Source organism: Vulpes lagopus, chromosome 11, assembly GCF_018345385.1.
Source record: "Vulpes lagopus strain Blue_001 chromosome 11, ASM1834538v1, whole genome shotgun sequence".
Lineage (NCBI taxonomy): Eukaryota > Metazoa > Chordata > Mammalia > Carnivora > Canidae > Vulpes > Vulpes lagopus.
Genome location: NC_054834.1, coordinates 12,030,808 through 12,052,218, shown reverse-complemented (window position 1 = coordinate 12,052,218; position 21,411 = coordinate 12,030,808). Strand labels below are relative to the sequence as shown.

At 44.0% G+C, this 21,411-nt stretch overlaps 1 protein-coding gene across 3 annotated transcripts in view; it reads left to right on the top strand.

The window, feature by feature from the left end:
* Window positions 1-16,889: 16,889 nt before the first annotated feature.
* Window positions 16,890-21,411, top strand: part of NME8 (NME/NM23 family member 8) — a 52,350-nt gene continuing 47,828 nt past the window's right edge. For all 3 annotated transcript variants that reach the window (XM_041773415.1, XM_041773416.1, XM_041773414.1), the window contains exons 1-4: window positions 16,890-17,015; window positions 17,834-17,873; window positions 17,953-18,010; window positions 18,233-18,339. In XM_041773415.1, the coding sequence (XP_041629349.1) occupies window positions 17,841-17,873; window positions 17,953-18,010; window positions 18,233-18,339 (198 nt within the window). In that variant the 5' untranslated portion in view covers window positions 16,890-17,015; window positions 17,834-17,840. The remainder of the gene's footprint in view (window positions 17,016-17,833; window positions 17,874-17,952; window positions 18,011-18,232; window positions 18,340-21,411) is intronic.

The window sequence follows — 21,411 nt, the reverse complement described above, 5'->3', positions numbered from 1 at the left end:
TTAAGATGGTCAATGTTAAGCTCACGCTTTATGTAATTATTAAGTCAGTAACTAAACGAATGCTTATTTCTATTTTTGCCTATAAGAACTTGTCATAGGGGATCCCTGGGTGGCTCAGTGGTTTAGTTCCTGCCTTTGGCCCAGGGCGTGATCCTGGGGTCCTGGGATGGAGTCTCATATCAGGCTCCCTGCATGGAACCTGCTTCTCCCTCTGCCTGTGTCTCTGCCTCTCTCTCTCTCTCTCTCTGTGTGTCTCTCATGAATAAATAAATAAAATCTTAAAAAATGAACTTGTCATAATAATTCTATAATTATTCATAATACTTTAAAATACTATAGAAGAACCATTTTATAAGCCTGCTGTCACTGAACAGGATAAATAGCAGTGCACTTAAATTACATGTAATCACCTTTTTTTTTTTTTTAATATAATCACCTTTTAAAGGGATATGGTATGTCCTATATAACTTTAAGACTGTGATTGATTGGGAGATCCCTGGGTGGCTCAGCGGTTTAGCACCTGCCTTCGGCCTGGGGCATGATCCTGGAGTCCCAGGATCGAGTCCCAAAACAGGCTCCCTGCATGGAGCCTGTTTCTCTCTCTGCCTGTGTCTCTGCCTCTCTCTCTGTGTCTCTCATGAATAAATAAATAAAATTAAAAAAAATGTGATTGATTGTGTAACTTTAGGATATAGTCAGTAATCAACTTACCACTTTGTTGGGGGCTATGGGCCGCAGAGCTAAGAATATCACAGGTAGCAGAGCTAAGAAGGCCTCCAATGAGCCCTGCTAATATTCCTGCCCCTGTGTAACTCCCCTTTCACTGACTATTGACTTCTTATAAATGAAATATGGCAGAGCAATGAGATATCACCTTCAGGGTCAGGTTATAAAAAGATTGTGGCTTCCTTGTTGGATGCTCTTTCTTTCTTGCTGTCTCTTGGATTGCTTCACTCTGGAGGAAACCATTTGCCATGACGTGGAACAGCACAAGTGGCAAAGAAACAAGGCCTTCTAAACCTATGTGAGTGAGCTTGGAAGCGGAACTTCTGAGACCTGCCAGTAGACATGGAGCAAGCTCAGAAGCCAATCCTCTCCTATTTGAGTGTTGAGGTGATTGCAGCCCTGGCTAACATTGAATGGGCCTCACTGAGAGACCATTAGCCAGACCGTTCTGCTAATCTGGTCCTAGATTCCTGATATGAAACTATGAGATAATAAATGTCTATTGTCTTAACCTACTAAGTTTCAGAGTGTTATGCAGCAGGAGATGACAAACCCAGTAAGGGGGTTATTTACACGAGGGGAATGATGCCACAAAAAGCACTTGTGTCTGAGATTTATAATCCACTTGCTAGTTCCTGCCTGCGCCAGCTGTTCATGGTAAGAAGCACATCCTTGCCAGTTCTCTGAGTCAATAAGAATTGCGTATGGTATTGTATAAACTTTGCTTCTATCCCTGAAGAACAGGAGTAGGAATACCTGATATTACATGGAAATGCCCTGGGGTGGTTTACAGTGACGATTGCAAAGGGGAGGGGCACCTGGGTAGCTCAGTGGTTGAGAGTCTGCCTTCAGCTCAGTGTGTGAGCCTGGTGTCCTGGGATTGATTCCCATTCCCACTTTGGGCTCCCCGTAGGGAGTCTGCTTCTCCCCCTGCCTGTGTCTCTGCCTCTCTCTGTGTCTCTCATGAATAAATAAATAAAAATCTTAACAAAAAAAGATTGCAAAGGGGACATTTGGGGAGTGGGTAAGAATTACTCTTTGTAAAAAAACAAACAAACAAACAAACAAAAAAAACATAGAATTACTCTTTGTTAGTCATATTGATGTATGGATTACTGGTGCTCTGAGTGTGGTTCCTAGACCACCACCAGCAGGAGCAGCATCTGGGATCTTATTAAAATGCAAATTCTTGAACTCTACCTGAGACCTATTGATTCAGAAATTCTGGATGTGGAACCTAATGATAAGCCTTGTTTCAACAAGCCCTCCAGTTGCGCTGCTGATGTGGGCTAAAGTATAAGAATCAGTGCTCCAGATTAATTTGATAGATTAAAAATGGACACAAATTCTTTGACGTGAGATGGCATCTATATCCCTTACGCTTCACTGTGAGTGGAATCTGTAACTGCTCCAACCAACAGAACACAGGAGAAATGACACTACTAATGTCCAGGAGTGGGCCTTATGAGACTGGAAACCTCCATTTCCTGTCCCTTGGAACACTTGCTCTTGGAGCCTGTACTGTCATGGAAGAAGTTTGACTTCCTTGCTGGGGAGAACACCTGGAGATGTCTGCAATGAACAACTGGAGATGAGGGGGAAGATGAGCCCAGAGAAGCACAGATTTCCAGCCTAGCACCATGCATGTGAAGGAAGCTGCTTGGGTTCATCAGACCATCCAGTTGCCATGTGGATACCACCAAGTGATCCCAGTCTACATCACCTGGTGCAGAGAAATTGCCCACCCAATCCTGCCTGAATTCTTGATCCATACAATTGAGAGATATAGTGAAATGATTGTGTTAAACCACTGGATTTGGGGGGCAACTTGTTATGCAACTTGGAACAATTAGTGACTCACCACAAATGAAATTTGGGCAAATCAGTGCTGCCTAATAGAAATATAACACACAAGTCACAAACGTGAGCTACATGTCATTTAAAACTTTCTAGTTGTCATATTTAAAAAATAAAAATAAAAAGGTGAAATTGAGTTTAATAACAAGCTTTATGTAACCCATTGTATCCAAAATATTATCGCTTAAAGAAATATACAAAAAGTATTAATGAAAAAAATTATTAATGAGGGGTGCCTAGCTGGCTCAGTCAGTTGAGCGTCTGCCTTCGGCTCAGGTCATGGTTCTGGGGTCCTGGGATAGGGCCCAGAGTTGGGCTCCCTGCTCAGTGGGAAGCCTGCTTCTCCTTCTGCCTCTGCCTACTGCTCTCCCTGCTTGTGTTCACTGTGTCTGTCAAACAGATGAATAAAATCTTAAAAAAAAAAATATGAGATTCTTTGCATTCTTTTATTCATATTGAGGTCTTCAAAATCTGGTATTTGTTTGTAGCACATCCTAATTCTGAGTGGCCACATTTCAGTAGCCACGCGTGGCTCATGGTTAATATATTAACTAATATATTAGCACAGATGGGCGTCATTCAGAGATTATCTAGACATGTACCTGAGGACCCTTTTTTTATGAGACTGGCCTTGTATCTCTCTGAAATTCACTTTCCTCATATGTAAAATGGGAATAATAGAACCTACTTCAGAGAGCTGATATAAAATTAATTGGTATTGCAGAAGTTGCAAATAGCAGTGCACAGCAAGTACAGTATCTCTCTCTCTCTCCATACATATTGGTTCCATTTCTATGGAGAACCCTGACTAATATATGTGTGACGCAAGATACCCCAGATACCATCAGCATTTGGTTATAGAAAAATGTCACGTCATATTTTTATTAAGCAACTTATTATTGCTCCAGCCCACAGACCTGAGGGCCAGGAAGCCTTCCTCTTGCAAATCCACACACAGGACCACCAGCTGCACCACCACATGGATCTGCCCTGTCCTTCCTCTCTTGCTCATGCTCCTGGTTGTGGCAAAGTCGTCTCCCCACAAAGTGGCACAAGACTTCCAGTGTCCATGCCCCAGATCCTCTGATTCTTCCAGGGTTTACAGCCACTGAAACACGAGAGCTCTGCTGGGCTCCAGGGCCAGGGCTGGACAGAATGAATGGTCCCCTCTCCAAATCCAGCCACATGTCCTTGGCTGACCTGCAGAGCATTTCTGCCTAGGCCCAGAGTGTCTAAAACTGTCTTTCAGACTTCTGTTAGCTCCGGCTTTCATTCCATGTCTAGAATCTTTTAAGTCTCTGGATAAACTTCCCTATATGTTTCTGATCTTTTTTGTCTAACCCTGTATGTTGTTGCATTTGCTGTTCTTCTCTACCTTGCCCTGCTCTGAGCACCAGGAAATGGGCCCTGATGTGCCGTGATTTGGGTTTTCTCTTTATTGGGCTCCTGGTTGGATTTGACCACTGGGAGTTACCAGCAGAAGATCCATCCAGAGGGAGGTGTGAGGATGAAGCATTCATTCTCTGCCCCTTCCCTACTTGGTCATCACAGTTCCAGCATGGCCTACAGCCCTTCTAGGCTCCAGCTGCATGGCCCTGCTCTCCCTGCCATCGATGGGGAGTTCCAAGGTCTTTTCTTCCCTTAGTCCCTTCAGGGCTGGGCTCGGTGCTACTAGTGTCTACTTCTATCAGTATCCCTTGTTGGCTTCCTCATATCTGCTCACAGCTCTGGAAGGTGTCCTTTCATTAATGCCTCTTCAGTTTCTCCATCTAAGTTGCATTCTCTTTCCTGCAAAGAAGCTGGAAGATGGGACATCTGGGTGGCTCAGTGGTTGAGCTCAGGTCATGATCCTGGGGTCCTGGGATCAAGTCCCATGTTGGGCCACATGGGGAGCCTGCTTCTCCCTCTGCCTATGTCTTTCTCTGTGTCTCTCATGAATAAATAATACATAAAGAATCTTAAAAAAAAAAAAAAGGAAGCTGATTAATAGTCCATAAAAACTTGAATCCATTCTTTAGGGCAGAGTGGGAGGGTAACCTTCCCTTCTCATTTTCTTGGGCTACCCTGACTCCAACTGACTAAGGGACAGGCAAGGCTAGGTAGGGAGAGATAGACAGGGGGCTCTGTGCTCAGGCTCAGAGAAATCACCAAAATGCTGAGATGTAAGGAAACCAGAGATAAGGGAGTAGAGCAGACCACCTGGTCCCTGATGTTAGGGAATATTTTTCTTTGGTGGCTACAATGTAATCACGGAAAATAACCAGACCACAAAGAAGTCAGTCATTAAGGCTGTTATCAATAGTCCTTGCTCAAACCAAGACAACACCAGAATCTCAGGGCCACGAGCTTCCCAGTCAGCTCCCAGTAGAAGACTGCCACTCCCAGCCCCCAGTGGCAACCCGTCGGGACCCTCTCACCCGAGAGCCTTCTCTGGATCCCCGCTTAATAAACTTCTCTCCCTTTACTTACTCGCCTTTGTCTGTGAGATTCATTCTTCAACTCCATGAGACAAGAGCCTCATGGAGGCTCTTCAAGACGTCCTCCTCCCCTTCTCATGAAAGAAAAGATTTGGGATCCCTGGGTGGCGCAGCGGTTTGGCGCCTGCCTTTGGCCCAGGGCGCGATCCTGGAGACCCGGGATCGAATCCCACGTCGGGCTCCCGGTGCATGGAGCCTGCTTCTCCCTCCTCCTGTGTCTCTGCCTCTCTCTCTATGTCTCTATAAATAAATAAACAAAATCTTAAAAAAAAAAAAAAAAAGACAGTTGGAAACTTCCTGAGGCATGTCACCCATATCCCATCCTGGGGGAGGGGGGGTCATTTGTGGGCTATCAGCTTGTGCTTTGTCCTCAGCTAGCCCTCGGTGGCACTGATTAGTCTTCTCCTTCTACTTTGTCATCCTCAAATCCCTGAATTCATGGTCTTCCCTCCAGTTCTGATACTTCTTTTCCACCCCTCATGTGAAAGGCATCATTCACTCAGCCAAATCTGAAACTTTAGAGCTTTCAGTGGCTTCTCCTCCTCGCTCACCCCTGGAAAGGGCTACTTCCCAAAGTCCTATTGATACTCCCCCTCAAATATCTCACGAGTCTTTTTTTGCCCCTTGCCTGTGGTCTCTGCCTTCACTTGGGCCCGTAGCCTAGGGCTCCTGGATTGCTACGATAGATTTCTGTCTTATTATTGATGAGGAAACAGAAGGCTAGCTAAGGAAAAAGGAGAAGTTGACACCCCACAACCCCCGCCCCCCCAAGGTGGGATATGTGTGACATTCCTCATGCACTCCTGGCTGCCCTGAAGGTAAGGGAAGGAAAAACAAATAGTTAACTTATAGAAATCACAGTCCTGCAAGACATAGTCTCCCTCAATTTACAAATGTCTTGGTAATCTACAAGAAAAAAAGCAATTTTTATCAGTAATTTAGCTTCCAAAAGGAAATGTAGATACAATTATAACCTGCAGCCCATTAGTAGATGCTTGAAGTGGACAGAATGTAATGTTCCTCCCTCCAGGAAGCTCCCAACTATATATATATATTTTAAAGATTTTATTTATTTATTCATGAGAGACACATGGAGAGAGGCCGAGACACAGGCAGAGGGAGAAGCAGGATCCCTGTGGAGAGCCAGACGTGGGACTCGACCTCAAGACCCTGGGATCACGCCCTGAAGCAAAGGCAGACGTTCAACCACTGAACCACCCAGGTGCCTCCCAACTCTGTTAAAGTAAATACCTTGCTAAAGGGGAAAACACCCTTAACTTGACAATGACAAGGCCTGTAGTATCTCAAAGGTCTTTAGCATAAGAAAGTTCTTTTGAAAACCTCTGTCTTCCTTCTCCCCCAACTCCCGAGTATGTAATCGGTCACTCCTCACAATCCCCAGGGCAGCAGCTCTTCCTGACCTCGGGCCTCCCCCTGTGCTTAATCAAACCACTACTTTGCACCAAAGATGCCTCAAGAACTCTTCCTTGGAGGGATCCCTGGGTGACTGAGCGGTTCAGCGCCTCCCTTCGTCCCAGGGCGTGATCCTGGAGACCCGGGATCGAGTCCCACGTCAGGCTCCTTGCATGGAGCCTGCTTGTGTTTCTGCCTCTGTCTCCCATGAATAAATAAAATTAAAAAAAACAATTCTTTCTTGGTCCTTGGCTCCAGATCTCACCCCACCAAACCTCACCTATGTTCCAAAACTGCATCCTTATCTCTGGCTTCACTTCCCCAACCACATTTACTCCAATTGTCACACTGGTTTTCTGAGTTTTCTGTTTGTTTGTTTGTTTTAGAATTGAAACCTTTTTAAGTCATCCATCTGTTGTAAATCTTCCCATTTTCAATGTGGGGAAGTTTCACAGTTTTCCCATAAAGCCACAGGCATTACTGAGCTGTGGGATCTCCCGCATGTTATGTAAATGAGGCTCCTGCTCCTGCTCCGGGGGATATTTTAGCATTATAATGAGGTAAAGGTAGTTGTGGGGCTTTCCAGAGGTCACTCTCCCGTCGTTCTATGCAGGCCTGAGTCAGGAGTTCAGCTCTGACTGGTCTGAAAGTGTGGACAGGCTGGACGGGCCAGATGTCTTGTCATGTCAGAGCAGTTGGTTTTGCTTGAGGGGATTTTGCTTTCCCTGTGCCTTGAGTTAAGAGCTAAGCTGGAAAGAAGATCCTAAGGAACAATGTGTGACAAAGATCAGTGAGTACAAGCAGATGAGCAGGAAAGGTCCATCTTGGGGGTAGGGGACAGATTGGGTAAAACTATAGGTTACAGATAGAGACTTTTGAATGTTGGTTTTAGAACCAGGGAAACTTCAAGATACTTGAAATAGAAATAATTTTCGGGGGTACCTGGGTGGCTCAGTGGCTTAAGCGTCGACCTTCAGCTCGGGTCATGATCCCAGAGTCCTGGGATTGAGGCCCACCTTGGGCTCCCTAACCCGAGGCTCGCTCTGCTCCTCCCCCTGCTCTTTATTTTTCTCTCTCTCAAATAAGTAAATAAAATCTTTAAAAAGAGAGAGAGAGAGAGAGAGAAATAAGTTGTGAAAACACACCAGAAAAGTCACTAAAAACATAAGATATTGAATAAATTTATAAACTAGAGAAGAACAGGATATAGAAATATTGTAATATTTCTTTAGGCCACGCTGGAAGGAATGCAGCTCTTCAGCTCCTCCCATTTGAGGCTTGTTCCCTTTCTCTGTGCCCTCTCACCTCTTCAAGGGCTATTACTTCTTTGACCATTGCTCTTCTGAATTTTACTTATTTTTAAAATTCATTTTCAAAGATTTTATTTATCTGACAAGAGAGTGTGCGCGCATGAGCCACAGTAGGGGCAGAGGGAGAGGGAGATGCACACTCCCTGCTGAATAGGGAGCCAGATGCAGGACTGGATCCCTGGATCCCAGGATCATGACCTGAGCCAAAGGCAGGTGCTTACCTGACTGAGCCACCCAGGTGCCCCCTGCTGTCCTGATGTTTAAAAATCACCATTCAAATACAGTGTAGTAAACTTCCATTTTATTGAAAAGAAACCAGCCCTCCACCACCCACATTCCTTTGGCGACTGTCCCTTCACTTCATCCTTAAGTTTCTGCAAAGAGATGTTGGTTCTCTTGGCCTCCACTTTCCGACTTGACATTCTCTCCTCAAGTGATTTTCCCCAGACCACTCCACTGAAAACACTGTCATCCACATTGACTTCTTTGTTGTTCAGTCATAGTGAGCAGCATTTAATTTGACCATTTTGTTTTGTTTTGTTTTATTTGACCACTTTATAGCATTTGGCAATATAGACAAATGTTGGCTTTACCTTGTCTCATCCTTTGATTTCTATGATAGCACCTGCCTTTGGTTTTTCTACCATTTTAGCTATGCTTTCTCAATTTCCTTCTTTAGCTTCCCTTTTCTTTTCCTATATGTTAATGGTCCTAGTGTACCCCTTTGGGGCTTCACTTTCTCAAATGCCATACTTTCCTGGACCATTAATTCTACTCCAACGTCCAATGTCCTTTTTCTTTTTTTTTTAATATTTAATTTATTTATTTACGAGAGACACACAGAGAGAGGCAGAGACACAGGCAGAGGGAGAGGCAGCCTAGCCTCCCTGCAAGGAGTCTGATGCGGGACTTGATCCCAGGACCCCAGGATCATGTCCTGAGCCAAAGGCAGACACTCAACCGCTGAGCCACCCGGGCGTCCTTCCAATATTCTCAATATGCTATTTGTCTGCGCATCTCTAGCTCCTGCCCAGATATTTTGTGGATATCTTGATTTTCTATCCAGTAGTCTCTAATGTGTTATGCACACCTTCCTTGAGGTATGCAAAAAAAATGTATATAGTTCCAGGAGAAGAAGTTAGGTATTGCTAATTGCATTTATTTTCTCATCTGAAAAATAAAGATATTATGCTTTGTTAATATTTATATATTCGTTATCAGCAGTGTCCTCAGTGGCTTCTTTGTCTTCTCATTTCTGTGTTGCAAAGTACATGCTTTATCTCTAGGTTCCAACCACCCACATAGATGCAAAGGCATAGGGAAGCTCAAGTTCTGCTGAGTATTTCTTATAGAGAGATGGTCACACATGGGCACATCCCAGCTATGTGTGGCCCCTGATTCCCCTCTCACCTTTCACCCTTCACTCTTGAGCTTCAACAAATCCTAAATCCGATTATTATTCCTGAATGATGGTGGCAGGCTCATATGTCCACTCTAAAACAACTCACGGGGATGCCTGTGTGGCTCAGGGTTTGAGGATCTGTCTCTGGCTTAGGTCGTGATCCTGGGGTCTTGAGATTGTGTCCTGCATCAGGCACCCAGCGGGGAGCCTGCTTTTCCCTCTGCCTGTGTCTCTGCCTCTCTCTGTGTCTCTCATGAATAAATAAATAAAATCTTTAAAACAACTCATGGACGTATAGTTGCAGAATATCATTTATCTTTACTTAATATATTCCATAGTGTTGGCCAAGAGTTACCACGGTGCTCCAAGTGGCTTGGGACACAAGTGTGTTGTCAATCCAGACCAACTGAGATCAGGCCATTCTATACCTGTCACATTATTTCCCAAGTTGTTAATTTCATTGAAAAATAACAAAAGAATGATGATCATAAAAGGGTACAATCTTTGCAGTGCCTTTTGTAGCATAGAGGGTACCTATGAAAATATTTTTTTCCATATAGACTTTCACTGGTTATCTCATGGGAAAGCTTTTTTTCATTTTGCAAAAGGAAAGTGTTTCAAATTTGAAAACACGTGCTCATCAGTATTTTGCTATCTAACAGATATATTTTAAAACATAACCAACATTATCTGTTCAAGAATAGTGTGATAGTTTAGAGCAGTGGGAAGACTACTACTTCTCAAAACACTTTATGATACGGAGATAAAAGTGCATGAAAACTGGTATTTAGGGACGCCTGGGTGGCTCAGTGGTTGAGCATCTGCCTTCGGTTCAGGAGGTGACCCCGGAATCCAGGATGGAGTCCTGCATCAGGCCCCTGCATGGAGCCTGCTTCTCCCTCTGCCTATGTCTCTGCCTCTCTCTATATATCTCTCATGAGTAAAAATTAAAATCTTTAAAAGAAAAAAACAACTGGTATTTTGGCATGCTTCTTTATTTAACATGATTTTTTAAAAAAAAGATTATATTTATTCATGAGAGACACAGAGAGAGGCAGAGACATAAGCAGAGGGAGAAGCAGGCTCCATGCAGGGAGCCCAATGTGGGACTCCAATCCGGACTTGATCCCGGACCCCAAGATCACGCCCTGAGCCAAAGGCAGATGCTCAACCACTGAGCCATCCAGGCAACCCTATTTAACATGATTTTAATGGTGAAAGTGGCCAAGCATTCACTCATATTTGGAGTCTGGCAAGTTGTGAATGAATTGCAACTATAAATTGGCCATGAATGTGAGTCTGGCAAAAATCAGTGAAAACATTTTGTAAAAATCTATTGGCTATGTGGAATTTTCAATAGAGTATTGTATACTTTGTAATTATTTGTTACTTGTCGCTACACATTATTTTTATTTATGGCGTAAAATGTATAATAATTTTTTTTGTATAATAATTTGTGATCATTTCCAAGAGAGCTTGTTAACATTTACCAGCACACCACCACTCATTATGACTCAGATGCCACTAGCTAGTTCTTCCACTCTCCCAACCTGCCTTTCCTTCCTCGTCTTACTTAAGAAACATAACTTGAAGTGAATATAGCAAGAAATATGATGTGTGGAAAATAAAATTGCAATTGCCTTAAAAATCAGTGCCTGAACTGCAGAGGAATAGTAAGCATTGTGGTTTATTGAGACTCTCTGAGTCTTTGAGCCAGGTGGAAGAAGGGATATTCAAAGACTCATCCTGATTAATTTTAAGAAAGCAGATTAGTTCGGATTTAAAGGCTGCACAGAATGAGTTTCCCAATCCAGACCTACCAATCTTGCAGTTCCCAGTCGGTTATAGTAATAATAGGTTCTTTCAATCTGAGTTTTTAATACTGAGTTTTCATTATTCTCAGATTCTTAATTTTGTCATAGGAAAAGAGAATGTACGCTTCACTATTACTAGATGACATTTAAAATTGGAATTCAGAATCTGGAATTTTTTTTTTTTTTTTTTGGAATTTTTTTTATCTAAAAAAAGACAGGATAAATAAATTAAAAGTTGCATAAATTTATCCTAGATAGACTAGTTTGACTCTATCACTAGCTAAAGTGATGAATTAAAGTAAGTCCTTAAACTATTTATTTTCTTTACAGTCTACCTAATTACAGACTACTTTATAGTCTACCTGGACCAGATTGCTTGAATTAAAAAAAAATAAGAGTTTTTTATGTTATTAGAGAGTTCTTCCCCAGTAAAAGTGAACACAAAAAAATTTCCCAGATTAAGCCAGCCACTCACCCTGTCTATAAAAATAGAGCCAGTCTCACTCCAAGGTTAACAGAAAGAACTTCATTATGGGGGGGGGGGGGGGCGGGGGGGGGAAACACCTAGGTGGCTCAGTGGTTGAGCATCTGCCTTGGGTTGGGTTGAGATCCAAGGGTCCTGGGATCTACTCCTGCATTGGGGGGATTCCCACAGGGGGACAGGGTGTGATCCTGTGACCCTGGATCGAGTCCCACTTCGGGCTCCTTGCATGTAGCCTGCTTCTCCCTCTGCCTGTGTCTCTGCCTCTCTCTCTCCCGCCCCCCGCCATGAATAAATAAAATCTTTAAAAAAATAGATAAAATGAAATCTGATTTAAAAAAAAAACACACCATTTGGTTTTCTTTTTTTTTTTTCAGTGCATTCTCAGCCCATGCTGCTTTATTGCCAATACACACACACACACACACACACACACACACACACACACACAGGTGCAGAGTTTCCAACTTGTACAGCAGTCCCCTTTTACATCAAAGAATAAAATTTCTGAAATCCCAAGGATGCATAGATTAAAAAGCTGCCTTTTGTAATACTTATAAACATTCAATGAAATTCTTTTTAACATTATGTACCAATGGTGCAGTGAAAAAATGCAGAACAGCAAGTACAAACAGCAACAACTGTACTTATAGGACAATAAATAAAAACAGGTGAATCACACTGTGACTCTGTAAGCGACTAGGCCCCTCCCAGGTTTTATGTTACATGATTGAAAAATAATTTTTTTTGAGAGACACAAACAAAGGCAGAGGGAGAAGCAGGCTCCCCACGGGGAGCCTGATGAGGGACTTGATGCCAGAACTCCGGGATCACACCCTGAGCCACCCAGGCGTCCCGAAAAATAAATTTTTAAAAGTCATTTTAACTTGTTTTCTTTGCTGTAGGATTTCACTCCAAACACCTTTGGGATTGTTTTAAGTGTAAATGGTAACTTTCCAGTAGTTCAGAACTGAAGTAGACTTACAGTCATTGCAGTGTTTAGACTCCACTTAAGTACAGGAAGTAAAATACTATATCTCATATGTGAATTTTCTCTGCCACTTACTGATTACATCCGCCAACTAATGAAACCAGTAAAGATAGAATAAGAGTTTCTCTCTGTTCCCATTATTCCACAAAAGCATATAGTTTAAATACCAAACAAACATCACAGATTTCTCTAGGAATTTTTACTTCTCAACCTCCTTTAAAATCAAAAGAATTATAAGGTTACTGACAATTTTCAAAAGGTTTTATCTCCTTTGGTGATAGTTTGCCATGCCATCAATTTTCCTCTTTCCAGGGGTAAGAATGGTATTCTGAGTAATACATTATCACCAGTCCTTAACAGTGATAGTCTTGGCACTTACCTTAAAACCACCCATCCAGGGGGAAAAAAACAAAACAAAACAAAAACAAAAACAAACATTTGGTTTTCAACATGAAACTTAAAACAATAATGTAGTTAGGACTAAAACCAGGTTGGGGTTGACTGAGTCCTCGCTGGCTTGAGCACAGGCTACCAGCCCCCCTGGGCTCAGGACGTTTTGATTCTAGAAGTGCCTTCCTGATTCTCCTCAACAAGAAGACCAAACAAGCTTATTGCAAAATGAACAGCATTTCAAGAAGGGTCCATATCCTTGAACTGGGCCCCCAATCCGAGCTGGAAACCCCGTCGGGGGGTGGGGTCCGAGGCACCACTCAGATTTTCAGAGGCTAATCCCAAACAGAGCAGCTTTATTTCCGGACAGAAATAGTTCCATTAAAAAAAAAAAAAGAAAGAAAGAAATAGTTCCATTTAGGCACTGAGGTGGGCACTTGACGGGATGAGCACTGGGTGTTATTCTATATGTTGACAAATTGAACACCAATAAAAATAAATTTATATAAAAAAAAAGGCTGCCAATGTGACCCCCCCCCCAATAAAAAAGAAAGTAATAGTTCGTTTAAATGAAATCTGTGGGCAGCTTGGGTGGCTCAGCAGTTAGTTTAGCACTGCCTTCAGCCCAGGGTGTGATCCTGGGGACCTGGGATTGAGTTCCACATCGGGCTCCCTGCATGGAGCCTGCTTCTCCCTCTGCCTGTGTCTCTGCCCCTCTCTCTATCTGTGTGTCTCTCATGAATAAATAAATAAATAAATAAATAAATAAATAAATAAATAAATAAATAAAATATTTAAAAAAAGAGAGAACCTCATTATGGGGGCAGTGGGAAAAATAAGTAAGGCCACTGGAGTGGCAGTGGCTAAGGATGGCTCACAAGCATCATCTCTGATAATTATTTACTGCAGAAAGTAAGAAAACTTGAGCAAAGTTTGATTTTTAAGTGAAGTTAAAAATCATAAATTCACAGGGGAGGCATGAGATGAAAAGTCAGCAGATTAATTTCCAGCCAACACGATTGAGCAAGCTAGTGCAGAAAGTTGTCTGGTGTAGGTCTAAACATGTAGAAATACTGAATAAAATAATGCAATGAAAAATACAACAATTTTTAATTTAGTTGAAAACTAAGAGAAAGAAATATACAGGAAAGAAAAGACAAAAGGCAAATCTGAATTCGTAGAGGTGAGCACACTTGAAACGAGGATTCATTTTGGAGTGTTAGAATGGAGAACAAGCGATGTCTGGGTGGTTCAGTGGTTGGGTATCTGCCTTTGCTCAGGGTGTGATCCCGGGGTCCTGGGATCCAGTCCCACATCAGGCTCCCCTGCACAGAGCCTGCTTTTCCCTCTGCCTATATCTTTGCCTCTCTCTCTCTCATGAATAAATAAATAAAATCTTAAAAAAAAAAAAAGAATGTAGAACAAGCCTTAATAGGTGTCCACACACTAGGGCCTCAGTGTCCAGGTTTCAACTTCCATATTCAAAGTTAGCTGCAACTACCTGTATGCTGCTGGAAATAAAGATGGGCTGGCTCATTTCTGAAATGGGATTATATCCACCTCCCCCCTCCATGGGCTTAGTGGCAGGAGCAAGGATGCTGGCCATCCATGGGAATTCTTATTTTAGTTTTTAAAAAAGATTTTATGTATTTATTTGAGAGAGAGAGTGCACATGATAGAGAGAGAGAGTGAGCGGTAGGGAAGGGGGCAAAGGAAGAGAGAGAGAAGCAGGCCCCCCCCCCCCCCCCCCAGCAGGGAGACTGATAAGGGGCTGGATCCCAGGATCCTGACCTGGGCAGAAGGCAGGCACTGAACCAACTGAACCACCTGGGCAAACCGACCCTTAGGAGTTCTATTTAAATAAAAAAAAAAAAAACAAAAACAAAAAAACACTGATAAGAAATTCAGGTTCAAGAATTGTGCTATCCTTAGATGTGGATTTAGATTTTCAGCTAAGTAAGATAGGAAATACAAGCTAAGAAATTAATGAATATTCAACGTATCTGGTACCCTAAATACTGTTGGGCCAAGCAAAGGCATATGGGAAGCAGGTATGCTTCTACAGCGCTGGCACAGAGGCTCACAGGAAAAGTGATCCCTCCAAAACATGAGCTCATAGTCAAAAGTGACAACAGGAAAAGAAAAAAGATCACCAAGGATAGCCAGCTGACCCAGCAAATTGTAGCCTAAGACTAAGACAAAATAGAGCAAGTTGAAAAAGATGTTATGTGCAAAGGACAGAATTCGTATGCCAAAAAAAAGTATATGCTTTAAGAAAAAGTTACTGAGCCTTGGTGGCTCAGTCTGTTAAGAGTTGCATCTCTGGCTGGCTCAGCGGTTTAGCATCTGCTTCGGTCCCGGGCGTGACCCTGGGGTCTCGGGATCGAGTCCCGGGATCGAGTCCCGCGTAGGGCTCCCTGCCAGGAGCCTGCTTCTCCCTCTGCCTGTGTCTCTGCCTCTCTCTCTCTCTGTGTCTCTCATGAATAAATAAAAATCTAAGAAAAACAAACAAACAAATATGAGTCTGTCTGTTTGCCTTGGGCTAATGTAATGATCCCCAGGTCCTGGAGTGGAGCTGGAGGTGGGCTCCCTGCTCAGGAGAGAGCCTCTTTCTCCTTGGCCCACCCCCCAGGTCTCTCTCTCAAATAAAATCTTTTTTTTTTGGAAAAAGTTACTTTATATGTATATATATATATGTATATATATATATATATATTTTTTTTTTAAGATTTTCTTTATTTATACATGAGGGTCACACAGAGAGAGGCAGAGACACAGAGAGAGGGAGAAGCAGGCTCCCGTGGGGATCCCCATGCAGGACCTAGTCCCAGGACCCCAGTATTACCACCTGAGCCCAAAGTAGACGCTCAACCGCTGAGCCACCCAGGCTGCCCTAAAAAATATTCCTTTTTTTTTTTTTTTTTTTAAGATTTATTTATCCAAGAGAGAGACAGAAAGAAAGACACAGAGAGAGAGACAGGCAGAGGGAGAAGCAGACTCCATGCAAGGTGCCTGACGCGGGACTCGATCCCGAGACCCCCGGGTCACGCCCTGAGCTGAAGATAGGCGCTAAACCGCTGAGCCACCCGGGCATCCCAAATTAATGCATTTTTAAAAAAATTATTTATTTATTCATAAGAGACACACACACACACACACACAGAGAGGCAGAGACACGGGCAGGGGGAGAAGCAGGCTCCAGGCAGGGAGCCCCACGCAGGACTCGATCCTGGGACTCCGGGGTCACGACCTGGGGCAAGGCAGATGCTAAACCGCTGAGCCACCCAGGGCTGCCCTAAAAAAATATTCCTGATATAAATTCTACGAATGAAATTCTACATCATGAAATTAAAAAGACTTGCACGCCGACGATAAAAGACCAGGAAAGACGGCCCGAAGAAACTCGCAGGTTGGAGGAGACCGAGACCTGACAGCTGAGCGTAATAGGGCAGGGACTCTGCGTTGGGTCCTCGGCTCCTCGGCCAGAAAAAGGCCGTTCAGGGGCAAAGGAAGCTGGGACGAGGCCCCCAGAGTAGCTCCGTAACCTTAGTGTCCCGGCTCCGAGGATCCCCGGACTGTGGTCCTGACCGATGCCGACCGGGGCGGAAGCTCAGGGAAGGGCGTGCGCGAGCTCTTAGAATTATTATTTCTAAATAACGGAAGGAGGAGAAGGCAAAGAGGAGGAGGAGGAGGAGGAGGGTCGGGGCAGAGGCCGCGGGCAGGCTGCGCCGGGCTTCCGCGAGCCCCGCAGCCCGAGGCGCATCCACCTGCAGCTCTAGGTGGGCGGGCGGTGCGGGCGCGGAGCCCCGGGGAGCGGCGAGCAAGCCCCGCCGGCCGCACTGCGCAGGCGCCGGGACTGTCGGTTCCCCGGCCCGGGGCTCCTCGCGCTTCTGGGCCTGCGCACTGGGGCCGGGGAGCGGCGAGCAAGCCCGCGGGCGCCGGCCGCACTGCGCAGGCGCCGGGACTGTCGGTTCCCAGGCCCGGGGCTCCTCGCGCTTCTGGGCCTGCGCACTGGGGCCGGGGAGCCTCGAGGCCCCGCCCCCGCGGCGCCGGAGGGGCGGCCGCAGACGTTGGCCCCTCCCCCTCCTGCGGCCCGCGGGTCCCGCGTCGTGGTCCCGCCTCCACCGCTGGGCAGGCACCTGCTGGGCGCCCAGGTAGTCGCCGCGGTTGCAGCGAGCGCAGCGAGGCCACGGGCCTGGTCCAGGGGGCTGGTTTGGATGCTCGGGGCTGTGCCTTCTGGTCCCGGGTAGCTAAGCAGGTCCTCACCTGCTGCCCCGGGCTTGCTGGAGCCTCGGCACCCCCGCTGCATGTGGCTGCCGGGTCGCGAACCGCTCCTCGGTCTTGCGCTGGGTCCGCCGTCACGCGCGGGCGCACCCACGCCGAGCGCCCCTGTCCCCGCGGGGCGGGCGGTCTGGGGTTCAGCGGATTTCGCGCTGCGCGTGCTGCATGCTGTGCCCAGGGCCGCACTAGGGTCTCCTAAGAATGGGACCTCGGGCGCCCGGGAGCGTGGCCATAGGCGGTTAGCACGTCCGGAACAAAGAAAATAGAAACCCCGGGGCAGCCGGGGGGGGGGGGGGGGGTGCTCAGCGGTTTAGCGCCGCCTTCAGCCCACGGCGTGACCCTGGAGACCCGGGATCGAGTCCCACGTCGGGCTCCCTGCGTGGAGCCTGCTTCTCCCTCTGCTTGTGTCTCTGCCTCTCTCTCTCTCTCAGTCTCGCGTGAATAAATAAATAAAAATTTAAAAAAATGCATTAATTCGGGATGCCCTGGTAGCTCAGCGGTTTAGTACCTGCCTTCAACTCAGGGCGTGATCCCAGAGTCCTGGAATCGAGTCCCACGTCCGGTCCCTGCATGGAGCCCCCAGGGAAAATTTCTACAGGACTTGAAGATACTGCTTGAAGGTCTAGGGATTAACATCATTTACATTTTCTCGCAAACGTTTTCTGCTTTTCTTCTCTTTTTCATGTCCTAGTGGCTAAATGGCGGGCAAAAAGCGAGAGATCCAGCTACAGGTGAGCATGACCTATCAACAGTCTTTACCTGGGGGCGTTGGTCCTTAAACACCCCTGTACAGTGCGGGCCTTTTTGCAGGCAGTTGTGAATAGTCAGAGCCTGTGGGATGAGATGTTGCAGAACAAAGGCCTAACAGGTACTGAGGCTCACCTGTCGTCCAGCAGTTCGGAGTTGGGCCCAGGGCGCCCCGGGGCACCCCAACACAGAGCGCATCTCCCCACTAACTGTAAAAACCCGCTGCATCAGTGTCCCCGCCCTAGTATCGGGATAAGCTGCTATTCGATTCATTCATTCATTCATTCATTCATTTATTTAATTCTTTTGACTGTGTTTTTTCCTAAACATTATCATCTTCTAGTGATCGATGTTTACCAAGCCTGGTGTGGACCTTGCAAAGCAATGCAACCTTTATTCAGGAAGTTGAAAAATGAGCTGAACGAAGATGAACTTCTGCATTTTGTTGTAGTAAGGATTTCGTTTCCATTAAACAGTTATTTTCTTGATACTTCCAAATGTTTAAGTATTGTTTTTAAGGATGGTCTTTTTTTTTTTTTTTTTTAAGATTTTAAAAAATTTATTCGTTCATGAGAGACAGAGAGAGAGAGGCAAAGACACAGGCAGAGGGAGAAGCAGGCTCCAGGCAGGGAGCCCAACGTGGGACTCAATGCCGGGACCCCAGGACCACACTTGGGCTGAAGGCAGGGGCCAAACTGCTGAGCCACCCAGGGATCCCCTTTAAGGATGGTCTTAAACAGCCTGCCAACTCTTCAGAAAAAGACCATATTTACTTGGCAGTTTTACTGTATAATTTAGTTCTAGTGGATCTGAGAATGATGATTTTTATCCCAGTTCCTGTAGTGTTGAGGTTGTTTACCGTGGTTGCGAACACCAGAAAGGATACATATGATGTGTGTCTATTGACCTGTTTCTTTTCATCTGATTGTGTGTTCAGTGTGTGTCTTTTATTTTTATTTTTATTTTTATTTTTTTTATTTTTTTATTTATTTATTTTTTTAGTGTGTGTCTTTTAGAATAAGGGCTGCAGGTGCTGTTCTGGTTTGCGTTGGGAAGGTCTCTGGGCACTTAACCCAGTTACTGATTTTCCAGCAGTAGTGATTTTCCCCTCACTTATCACCCAGATGTGCTGAGGGATTAAAATATTATAACTAAACTTACTGTATTGATTATTCAATTTGCCCCACATCGGCTTATCAGCTGCATAGAGTTTTGTTGTCTAATATGATGGCCAGTCGACACAAGTGGCTTTTGAGTACTTGAAAATGTGGCTAGTGTGACTGAGGAACTGAATGTTTAATTTTATTTAATTTGAATTTATTATTTATTTATTTATTTTTAATAATAAATTTATTTTTTATTGGTGTTCAATTTGCCAACATACAGAATAACACCCAGTGCTCATCCCGTCAAGTGCCCCCCTCAGTGCCCGTCAATTAATTTGAATTTAAATTAAAAAACTGATGATCAATTTAGAAATTATAGAACTTTTTAAGTTGTGTGGGACAACTTCGGCATGCACATTGACTTTTTTTGACTATACATTTTATGAAATCGAATTACAAATCAATGATTTCTGACTCAAATTTAGCATGCAAATTGCGATGTACTCTACATGGAAAATACACACAAGATTTTGGAGACTTAGTATGGAAAAAGGAAAATGAAATATTAATATTTCTGCACTGAGTACATGTTGAAGTGATCGTAATTTGGATTAAGTAAAATACATTTTTACATTATTCTTCCTTGTTTTTCTTTCGTCTTTAAGTGTGGTTACTAGAGAATTTAAAAATATATGTGTGGCCACATTCTATTTCTACTGGACAGAAACAAGTCCAAACCACCCTAGACCTAAGGTGCAGAAGCACATAACTGATTTCATATCTTTACTCTTTACACCTAAAATGCATAGTCCCCCGAAGCAAACATGAAACCCCAACTCATTGCATGTTTTCATGTGTAGATTACAACACAGCTCCTCTGGCTGACAGGGCTGAGGGACCCTCTCTTGGCTTCTTCACAGTAATTGAAGAACCTCCAGAAATCCCAGTTTGTAAACAATCGCCTTAGGTTGCAAAACCCATCTTGGAGAGAAGACCCTACCAAATGGTCTCCTGACAGCAGGCCCAAGGGGTGCGAGGTTAATATAGAGGAACACACTAGTATTAAATATATAATTGTTTATAATCAATGTAGGACAACTTGAATTTGTTTTTTCCTCCCAAGTTTTTATTTAAATTCTAGTTAGCTAACATACAGTGTAATAGTAGTTTCAGGTGTAGGGTTTAGTGAGTCCTCATGTACATACAACATCCACTGCTCCTCACGAGTGCCCTCCTCAATACCTGTCACCCATCTTGCCCATCTCCCACAGAGATAACTTCTTTATCTGTTAATCAGATGATGGACATTTGATTCTTTCCAGAATTTAGCTACTGTTGATACTGCTGCTGTAAACCTCAGGGTGTATGTATACCTTCAGATCAGTATTTTTGTATCCTTTGGGTAAATACCTAGTAGTAAAATTGCTGGATTGTAGGGTAGTTCTAGTTTTAACTTTTCAGGAACCTCCGTACAGAGGGTTCCCCTTTCTCAACATCCTCGCCAACATCTGTCACTTCCTAGTCCCAGCTGTTCTGACAAGTATGAGGTGATATCTCATTGTAGTTTTAATGTGTACTTCCCTGATGATGAGTGATGTTGAACATCTTTTCATGTGTCATTTTTCTGCATGTCTTCTTTGGAAAAATGTCTATTCACGTCTTCTGTCCGTTTCTTAACAAGATTATATGTTTTTTGGGTGTTGAATTTGATAAATTCCTTGTAGATTTTGGAAACTAACCCTTTATCAGATATGTGATTTGCAAATATCTTCTCCCATTCCGTAGGTTGCCTTTTAGTTTTGTTGATTATTTCCTTCAGTATGCAGAAGCTTTTTATCTTGATGAAGTCATAATCATTTTTGCTTTCATTTCTCTTGCCTCTGGAGATGTATCTCATAGGAAGTTGCTACAGCCAATGACAATGAAGTTGCTGCCTGTGTTTTCCTCTAGGATTTTGATGGTTTCCTGTCTCACATTTAAATCTTTCATCCATTCTGAATTTATTTTTGTGTGTGGTGTAAGAAAGTGGTCCAGTTTCATTCTTCTGCATGTTGCTGGCCAGTTTTCCCAACACCATTTGTTGAAGAGATTGTCTTTTTTCCATCAGATATTCTTTCCTGTTTTGTTGAAGATTCGTTGCCCATATAGTTGTGAATCCATTTCTGGGTTCTCTATTCTGTTCCATTGACCCACGTGTCTGTTTTGTGCCAGTACCACACTGTCTTAATGTCTTCAGCTTTGCTTTTCTTTTTTCAAGATTGTTTTGGCTATTTGGGGTCTTCTATTGTGATTCCATACAATTTTTAGAATTGGTATTTTGATAGAGATTGCTTTAAAAGTGTAGTGTGTAATATAGACATTTTAATTTTTTGTTTATGGCTTTTATGATTTTGATAGGTCTTTATCCCTACTTTAT